Genomic DNA, 10,321 nt, shown 5'->3' with positions numbered 1-10,321 from the left:
TTTTTATGTAAATTGAACGCATTTGCAAGAAACGTGTGTAGAACATTTTTTATGGTTTGTTTGTTTGTTTGTGTGCATTCGCTTGATTTCTTTTTTTTCACATTTTTTACAATTTCAAAGAGGCAATGATGATTTTTTCGACAAGTTGAAGCAAGAGAGAAGCAGTCAAATACAAATATATAAGTAGCCGGCGGCACGATTGAATCGAGATATCCGTGAATGTGGTGTTTATACGTGCAAATGAGATATTGTCACCGAACTGGTTACGAGATTGTTATGTATCGTATAATTTTTTTCCATTTGCTTTATGCCCTCTCTCATTTATGCCGAACAAAATCAAACAAAACAAAATATTATTCGCTCATTTTCTACGAATGATTTTTTTTCTTCAACTGGTTATCACACACTGTCCGATTTTATTTAATTATCATTAATTCATACTTGGCTGAAAATTTAAGAGTTCTGTTTTGGTTTGCTTCATAAAAATTATTAGCAGTCTTTCGTATTAATGATGCATAGAATATTCAACAAAGCCGCACAATTTTTGCGTCACTTGAATACTTAAACACTCTCGTAGTCTTTAAAACAAATATTTATTCATTTTTTCAGATATTTTAATAAGCACCTGAACAAAACAAAAGTCTCACATATTCTTTCGAATATCGCATAGGCTGTTCCCCCGTTGAATTTTAAGGAGTGGCATTTTTGTTTTCATTCCATATGATGACGTTTTTAAATTATTTGAATCGAATTTCATGCATGACAAAATCACTTAGGCCATACAAACTCTATGTCAAATTTGAGAGCTATCTCAGTTGCCAATCAAGTCCAGAATATTGTCAGTCGAGATAAAGCAATCAACGTTTTCCTGGAAATTTCAATGATTCATCATATATATTTTTTATTTTGCACTTTTCTTGCATATTAAACATCCGATTGAAACACATTGAACGTGAGTTCTGCGACATTTTTTAGGAATAAAGACTTATTCTTCTCAATTATCACATTCGAAATATTATTCATTGTGTAAATACGAAGAGAACAAACCGGTTTTCATCAATCGAAATAAAAAAACAACAACAACATTGTGTATATTCAAATTCCTTTTCTGAATATAAAAACACATATGTTTGTTTGGTACTTCAAAAATCAATCATAAAAATAAAGTCAAAAGATGAAGGCGATTTCGAAAGTGGATCGTCGCTTATTATGCAGTCAATACACAAATCTGGCTTTTCAAATGACATTTGAATGAGAAAAAAAAACCCAGGTGATAAATTCCAAGAAATCAGTACAGTCACTTTTAAATAGCACTAAATCATTTAACGAACAGAAAACGACAACGAAAAATAAGAGAGATATATACTAAAACAAAAATGAAACGAACCGATGTCGAAATTCAATTTGACTTGTGGTTATTGCATTTGAATTGTATGCAAAATGTTTGTAATAAGAGTCAGCACAGCAAATTGGAATAAATTAGTCGTCATAGCTCTCCATTCACTGTGTGTGGTTGTACGGCGAAAATCTGTATGGCGTACGCTTGAATAAAAACAACAAAAATTATTATATTACATTCCGTTTGTGCTCATTAACGACCAATCAAAATGTACAAATTAAGTAAAATTCACATCATTCCGTTAAATAATAATTTGCTGTTGAAAATGGAAGTGGGTTGCAGGTCAATAAAAGCTATTGTGTCGGCAATTCGCTTACCGACTTTGCAATTAATCCCCGCAGGTTAAAAAAAAAAACAAATCAACAAATTTATGACGATGCATTTAGTGGCATTGTAACATGTTCACACACAAAAATAAAACCACTTAAAATCGAATTGTTTTTAAACATCTTTAGCATTGATGACCCCGGCGGAATTCGAGAAGATAAACGAAAAGAATGCTTACTTTGCTACATTCACAATAACAGCTTCTAAGAATGAGCACGTTTCCGTTAAATACTCGAAAAAACACCTGTTCAAACTAGAAATGCATGCGATACGGTGTGTCTGGAAACACTTTTACTATGGAAAACGAGCCACTCATTGTACCTTATTCATATCTCTTTGTACAGCGTGACGTGTTCGTTCGAGTGGGGGGTTAGATTAAAGACATCTTAGCACAATTCTTTGTCAGAACTTACGGTATCGTTTGTATGGAGCAACAGCAAAGGCACATTATTTGAAAAGAGTGGTGGATGATGGTGGTGGTAACGCAACAAGCAATAACATGCAACACACACCACGTGCTCGCCTTGGATCCATTGATCATCTGATTGATATAATTGTGTGTGTTTTTTGAAGCGATTCCATTCATAAAATTTCATTCAAACCATCAATGAAATTGGAAACAACAACATTTCAAATCACCACACACAATCATTGTGCACATGCAATAAATTTCACTGTCTTTGCTATTTCTTAATCATCTTTTCGAATGGATTCACTTGTTTGCGGTTTCTCTCACAAACAGAATGTATTTATTGTACATGAATACCAACAAACAAATCATATCAAATCATTATAATATAATTTATCAATTTCATTTCATGCTAGTAATTGATTGAACAATAAATTTACTATGCGTTCTATTCTATTCAAAATGAAGTCGATAACGATAACTGGACATATAAAAACGCGATAGACAGAAGAAAAAAAGCTGCGAATGCAACGAATTGATAATCAAAGTTCATTGGCCGTCGTGTATACATCGATTTGCTGACTCAGAACTATTACCGAATACACTTTGTTTATTGAAACGAAACAATGAGTAAGAGAGAAAAAAAAACAACAACCAAAATAATGAAAACATTGCGTATCGAAAGCAGTTTTTGTATTTGTATGTGCTTCTCACTCTCATTCTCTCCCCTACTCTCTCTCTCTCTCTGTACTCCATCCAACTTTATCCTTCCACTTTTGAGCGTACGCATTGTAGAATATGGTGGTGTTCATGTTTGACATTCCCTACTCCAGTTCGGTTGAAACGAGAATAATACATAGAAGAAAGTGGTTTATTGTAAGGGATCGACGTTCAGCTAACATTGAACACAATTTGCCGTACGCATACGGTACATTCATGACAACAGCCCTACTCTGTAATAAATGACACAAAATATTTTACCCTCGCCTCTGTGTCTGACAAACAGTTGCCATAGTATTTTCCCTTCTGTTTCGCTAGCGCACTTTTTTTCCTTCTTTTCCGTTCTCTTTTACCAACGAAAATAACACCGGATTCCAACTGAATCTTCATTCAGCCGGCATTGTACGGTACTGACGCTATTTCAAAACTCGTATATCGTTCATTCGATACGGGTTTTTTTTTCTTTTTGGTTTTATTCTACTGTTGTTGGACGCAACTATACGAACGGTTATAATTATTTTCTATGCTCAATATATGGAGAGCCTTCATTTTGATAGTCATACAAGTTTCAAGCGGCATCTCTTCTTTCAAAGAATATCAAATGTGATGGCACATAGTATTTTTTGGCAAAAGTGATTAGTCACACAATTGGAGTGACAGAGTTGGCGAATTTTAAAAACTCATTAATTAAAGTTTTATGCAGGACAAAGTTTGAGTAGAACGAGCGGCGACGAGGGAAATTCAGACGCGCACATTTAGTTTGCATAAATACTTTAGTTTTTGTTCATATGTGCACATAACTTTTAGACACAGGAATTATGTGTTTGCATGAATAAAATATAAATCCGGTTGCTTATTGTCATCATTTGAAACACACAAAAGCGTTCATTACAACTTTTACGTTTTATCATTCGGCACTGACTGAGATGAAACTTTTTTCCACTCTGTGCTTTGCGATGAGTGGAGAAAAAAAAACGGAATAAACGACTGGATTTATTACTTTTTGCTGATCAACATAATGCACGGAAGCATTGAATGGACGTTTTCATGTGCATCGTTTGGCGCAAAGCCTGCAACGGAAAATGTCATCAAAATTTATTACCACATCTAAATCGTTGAAAAAAAAAACACAGCGGTCGTTCATTTACATGTAAAAACACAGAAGTGAATATTTATTTAAAGACGTTTCACTCGGATTGTAAAACATCATATTATTCACCGCAGAAACCTTTTTTTTCTATTTTACAAGTACAACGTTTATTTTTAAAAGAGATACAAAAATCAATACAAAACGTCAAGTAGTAACTAGTTCAAATTATCATAAAACAATCTGTAATTATCTTGTTTTTGTTTCGAAATGGCTTTTAATAAATCATGTATACATATGAATCAAGCGTATATAAAAAAAATTCGAACGTGAATTTTGATACGGCGAAAAAATTGCTCCAGTTTTTTTTTTGCTTGTGTTGTCGATAAATGAATCCCTACTGAAATACACACATTTACGCCATGAAATGGAGTAAGGGTATACGGCGGCGACATTGGTAGTCGTGGAGGTGGTGGAATGTCGACACAAAAAGGGGGTGAAAGCAAAAAAGAAACCACGTCTTTCAATCCATTCACAAACGAACGCAACGCAACCACGACGGCAAACTTTACCAAAGAAAATATCATGTTACGACTGAGAAATGTGTCTTTGCCGCTTTCTGGTTGCTTTAATCATGATATTAAGGAGAAGAAACGGCTGTTCGTAGGAAAAAGTAAAAGTGACTGTTCAGTCAATAAAATAGGAGCGAAAGTCGTGCGAATACATTTATGGAAAAGAATGGGAAGAAATAAAGTGAATCGCATCATCCCACCACACCAAAAATGAGAGAAAACGTCCCCCCACTCGATATTAGTAATGTATGTTTAACAGTAGTGTGGCTGGCTGTGCATGTATATACTTTGACACAGAGCATGCTGTATTTTGATCTAGAAAAACCGACACATGAAAACAATAACGAAAAACAGCACGATTTCTGGAATGAATTGGCCAATATTCTGCCGTAATATCCGATGCAATCGGTCGCTTAACGCTCAAACGAACTGATAAACAAGATTTAAACATCGCATTTGTTTCGTTGTTTGTAATCAACGTAAAAGATCGATACACATATCAACATTTTGTTGGGGCATTTTACAAGTAAACAAGCATTTTGAATCACACTTCAACTGTCTTGGTTAATAGATAAACAAATGTGAATTAAGGCCACTTACTTGTTTGAATTGTAGACGAACAAAGCTGTTTTGTTTGAATTTTTGATGAGTATTTTAAAGTCTTGTTCACGTCTATGCGTCAACCTTTTTCCATGGAATTATTTCTGCATTAAAACTACACCATACAGACACGCACACATCAATAATTTTTTACTCTTTCGTCACACGAAAAAATAGTTCAGCCGTGATTCCGATCAAACTAAACTGATACACGTTTCTCTTTTTTTTCTTTTAAATTATTATAAATCTCGCACCATAAATTTATTCAATGTCAACCTAGAAGCCATTTAAAACACTTTTCTCTTATATGAGAATGTATATAACGATATAGCACCGATATTTTCCATAAGATTCACGATATTTTAACAAAGTCTTTCATCAATTCATTGAACTGTACATAAATAAGCCATTAAAAAGAATTTTAAAATAAATCACTGCAATTTATTTCCCGCAAATTTATCAAAGAATGACAAATTTTGCATGCACAACATGATTTACAAACCCGAAAAAGACTGTGAAAACGAAAAAATGTCGAAAGTAAATTGTACTCGCACGCACACTAAACGAACATTACACATAGATCATAGCAGAATGCACACTTTTTATTAGTAAAAATATTAGAATTAGTTCTCTTATTTTTACTATGACTGCTTGTACACACTATCGACGACAATGCATTGTTGTATATACATTTGAAAGACGAGTTTTTTTTTAATATGCTTATTCATTCGCTCTCTTTCTTGTCTTGACGATTGCTTGTATGAATTGCGCTTTACTCACTCATTCAGACCAAGCGCAACACACACATACCGCACTAGTTTTGTTAGTTCACATTCAGGAGCGCATTCAATTGTTGTAGTGTAAATATGTTATGTTGCGTTCATATATGTATGCGTTCATGCTCCTAATTTCCAAATATATGCCAATTTTGTCAAATTTTAAGGTGCGTTCCGATTCTATTCGATACAATAAACTATAATATTTCAAATTCATTATGTTGTCGTTTAGATAAACATAATAAACATCAACCAAATATTCCTATTCGATTATTTGTTTTTATTTGGGCTCGCATCGGGGCCATAAAAGTATCATCATCGTCTAATTGCACCTAAGGAAGGTGTCATAAAACAAATCCGGAGTTGATTTTTTTTTCTCAGTGAATTGAATGTTGATTAGCATTTGTATTCTCAAAGCTTAGATTAAAAATTGTCTTTTTTATAACTTAAAAATGGTTCTTTATATTGAATTTATATCATGGACGAAAAACTAAAATGAGTAACTGTGAATGTAATTTAAATCTCATCAATAAATTGAAATAAAATGGCAAAAATTGAAAATAAAATAGAATAGAAAGATAAGAAATAACAAAAAAATTGTTTCATTCTTACAATAGCATCCAAAACAACTCATGTTTAATGAGTCAAAGCGTTATATTTCTTGTAATTCGAACAAATTGTAATGAGTTTTTTGAAAATTGAGTGCAAAAAATATATGAAAAAAGAGAATTTCCACGGTTACCCAGAGAGATACAAGGATTTCCCCTCAAGATTCACAACAGCCGTATGAAATGTAAACAAAATTTGGTAAATATTGTGCATTGAACGATTGTCAAATGTTGAGAAGGAAAAAGCAAACGGCGAGTGCGTTCACTGACAGAGATGTGATTGACCATTGACATTTCAAGTGTGTTTATTTCTTGCGTATTTATATAATAAATATAGATACTTTGTTTTCTTTATTCACAACTGAGAGAACAAAAAGGCACTCAATTGACACATTAAATTTGTGAAATATTTTTTTATTGCTTCATCACAAGAAGTTGATTTTATTTTGCATCGGAGCAGGACGTGTCAATAATTTTAAACAAATTAACCTCATTCGATTAAAAAGGTAGACCGATCGTGTTGTTTGAATTATATTGTGGGTCAGTTTTTGTTTTAATTGGATCGAAAAAAGAGCAAATCCACCTACAAAGTATTGTCATTTGACAATAGAAACAATGATGTCATAACAATATAAAAATGCATCATACATTTTGAGTTTTAATTGTGTTTCTGGCGGACAAGTGAAACGAAAAGATAAGCCTGAAAAAATCAAATGTTCAAATAGTGGCACATAAATTGTTGAGACATTTTCTATTTCCAAATTCATAATTTGTTGAACAGTCGTCGTGTAAACAAAGGAAAAACCAAAATTCATTTTGAAAATTTTGCGTGTGAGCGTCAAGGTTGAAAAATAAATCAAATAAAATGTCGGACCGCAGTAATGCTTCGTCGCCTTCTCCATCGACTCAACAGCCACTAGTCAAAATTGGCCACTATACACTGGGTAACACACTCGGAACGGGCACATTTGGAAAGGTGAAAATTGGCGAACATCAACTGACAAAACATAAAGTGGCTGTCAAGATTCTAAATCGTCAGAAAATTCGTTCGCTTGATGTGGTTGGTAAAATTCGACGGGAAATTCAAAATTTGAAACTCTTTCGTCATCCGCACATCATCAAATTGTATCAAGTCATTTCAACGCCCACGGACATTTTCATGATAATGGAATATGTGTCGGGCGGTGAATTATTTGATTACATTGTCAAAAATGGAAAGCTACAAGAACACGAAGCACGCAGATTTTTCCAGCAAATCATTTCGGGCGTTGATTATTGCCATCGGTAAACTGAATTCACTTTAATTTATCATTTGCATTAATTATACTTTTGAATGAATCAAACCATTTTTCGATGAATTTCTAATTGCAGACATAGCATCGTTCACAGAGATTTAAAGCCGGAAAATCTACTGCTCGATCACAATCGTCACGTGAAAATAGCCGATTTTGGCCTATCGAATATGATGTTGGATGGTGAATTTCTACGAACATCGTGCGGTTCACCAAACTATGCAGCCCCCGAAGTTATTTCGGGTAAATTATATGCGGGCCCAGAAGTGGACATTTGGTCATGTGGTGTCATTTTATATGCCTTATTGTGTGGTACGTTGCCATTTGACGATGAACATGTTCCGACGCTATTTCGCAAAATTAAATCCGGAATATTTGCCATACCGGAATATTTGAATAAAAATGTGATCAGTTTGCTTTGTCAAATGTTGCAAGTGGATCCATTGAAACGTGCAACAATCGAGGAAATTAAAAAGCACGATTGGTTCCAACGCGATTTGCCAAACTATTTGTTTCCATCGTCGATTGAAAATGACAGCAATATCGTGGATACGCTTGCCGTTGCCGAAGTATGCCAGAAATTCGGTGTTAAAGAAGTTGAAGTGCATAATGCTTTGTTGAGCGGAGATCGGCATGATCAATTGGCAATTGCATACCATTTAATTATCGATAATAAACGATTTGCTGACGAAGCAGCCAAATCAGAAATGGAAAACTTTTATGTTGTACCACCATCGAGTCCGCCACCCACTCACTACAGTCCGAATAACACGATTGATAAATCGTCTGGCGAAGGTACACCAGCCTCATTTAGACATCCGGAGAGAATAGCACCGTTACGCGAACGTGCTGCAAATAGTAATGTATATACAGGACCAAATCCACAAACCACAGCCGGTCTGATCGGAAGCGAAAAAGTACGTGGAACACCGGTTAAACGAGCCAAATGGCATTTGGGCATTCGATCACAGAGCAAACCCAACGATATAATGCTCGAAGTTTATCGAGCCATGAAGGCCTTGGATTATGAATGGAAAATTATAAACCCGTACCATGTGCGTGTTCGACGAGTAAACAATTCTCCAGGAAAGTATGACGTGAAAATGTCATTGCAATTGTATCAAGTTGACGCAAAGAGTTATTTGTTAGATTTTAAATCTCTGACCAACGAGGAAGTCGAACAAGGAGATGATGTTATAATGGAGAACGCGACACCGCCAAATTCAATGGGCATTCCAATAATGCCACAACAACCGACCGGACACCATACTATGGAATTTTTTGAGATGTGTGCCGCTTTAATCATTCAATTGGCCAGATGAATTCGATTCTCTCCGAAAAAAAATCAATCTCTATACTTTACAAAGAATTTCATTTAAAATGTCAACAAAATATAGCTTTCACGGCACGTAGACCATAGATATATAGAAATTAAGATGAAAAGAAATTGAATACGAGTATTGTATATGTTTAATTTGAATTTAGACTTTTTTGCACAGAAAAACACATTAATTTGCTTATAGTTTATATTGAATATTTTATCATTGAAATTGTTTTATTTTCTCTTGTTATTGTTTTAATTTTATTTATTAGTTAATATGCTTCAAATTACTTGCACTTTTTTGATTTTTAAATCAGTTCGTGGCGACGCTTAGAAAGAATTTTCGATCGAACAAAAGTTTTTAGTTTATGTAATTCATTGGATGAAAAGAAAAAAATCTTTTAAATTGTAAATCTATATGGAAAAATCTAAACAATTTTTTTTTGAATAAAGATATCAGCCTTTCAATTCAAAACCAAATGTATATTTCTGATGCTTGGCTCCATTTCGTGCTTCAAAAAAATGTTTTCTCCTCCCCCGAATCTATTTTGATGCGAGTGGAATTTTATTGGAATAAAAAAAATAATACCATGTACCCTATCCCTGTATGCTGTACCCTGTGTACGAAAAAAATTGTTAACACGATAACTTTGCCCCCAGAAACGTAATTCAAGGCTCTCATACAAATTTATCGTTTTAAGTGTAATTTTTGCATGAAAAGTGTGTCGAAAATGATTTGTATTCGCAAAACTAACGTCAGATTCAATTCGTGAATTCAAATTTACAGCAAAAGATTTGTAATAAATGCATGTCGTGGATCACAGTGCGGAAAAGTTCACCTTACCAATATAAGATATTCGATATTTTTTGACGCCATAAAGGCCTTTTTAAAAAACTTTATTTAAGCAACAATTAAAGAACAATTCAAGCAAATTATTGGATTATTGGATTATTGGATTAAACGGGGAGTTATTCACTTCGATGCTCAAGTTTTCGTAACTTATTGCATGACGACCCGACTTGTGCTGTCACTCGATTGCTTGGAGAATGCTTCCCACGGTGTGGCCCACTTTATAGCAGCCATGTAACTAGCCTCCGTACAGGGCCAGTGACCAGGGCTTTCTTCTCAAGTCAATTGTCGTGACAGTCACAAGTATTCCATTCATTCCTAGATGGCGTTGGGCTCTTCTTATTTCAATGGAGGAATGCA

General features: G+C 34.2%; 2 protein-coding genes across 3 annotated transcripts in view; one reads left to right on the top strand and one right to left on the bottom strand.

Moving 5' to 3' along the window:
- LOC116350763 (transcription factor E4F1-like) overlaps positions 1-5,765 on the bottom strand; it is a 14,509-nt gene extending 8,744 nt beyond the window's left edge. Inside the window, exon 1 of one of the 2 annotated variants that reach the window (XM_031782682.1) lies at positions 5,115-5,765. The gene's annotated coding sequence lies outside the window, so the exon portion shown is untranslated. The remainder of the gene's footprint in view (positions 1-5,114) is intronic. The other variant, XM_031782685.1, reaches the window with a different exon arrangement.
- Positions 5,766-6,810: 1,045 nt separating this feature from the next.
- On the top strand, positions 6,811-9,479 carry LOC116350767 (5'-AMP-activated protein kinase catalytic subunit alpha-2). The gene is made up of 2 exons (XM_031782689.1): positions 6,811-7,782; positions 7,870-9,479. Exons 1-2 carry the CDS (start codon positions 7,364-7,366, stop codon positions 9,110-9,112), a joined length of 1,662 nt encoding a protein of 553 aa, XP_031638549.1. The 5' UTR covers positions 6,811-7,363; the 3' UTR covers positions 9,113-9,479.
- Positions 9,480-10,321: the final 842 nt, after the last annotated feature.

Source organism: Contarinia nasturtii, unplaced genomic scaffold (assembly GCF_009176525.2).
Source record: "Contarinia nasturtii isolate CC-2019 unplaced genomic scaffold, AAFC_CNas_1.1 Cnas_scaffold_4311, whole genome shotgun sequence".
NCBI lineage: Eukaryota > Metazoa > Arthropoda > Insecta > Diptera > Cecidomyiidae > Contarinia > Contarinia nasturtii.
This window is presented reverse-complemented; position numbering and strand designations above follow the sequence as displayed.

Excerpts from the sequence above, each read along its gene's own strand:
- LOC116350767 (XM_031782689.1), top strand. The coding sequence starts at position 7,364 with ATGTCGGACCGCAGTAATGCTTCGTCGCCTTCTCCATCGACTCAACAG. Across the intron at positions 7,783-7,869 it reads GGCGTTGATTATTGCCATCG|ACATAGCATCGTTCACAGAG; the intron begins GTAAACTGAATT and ends TTCTAATTGCAG.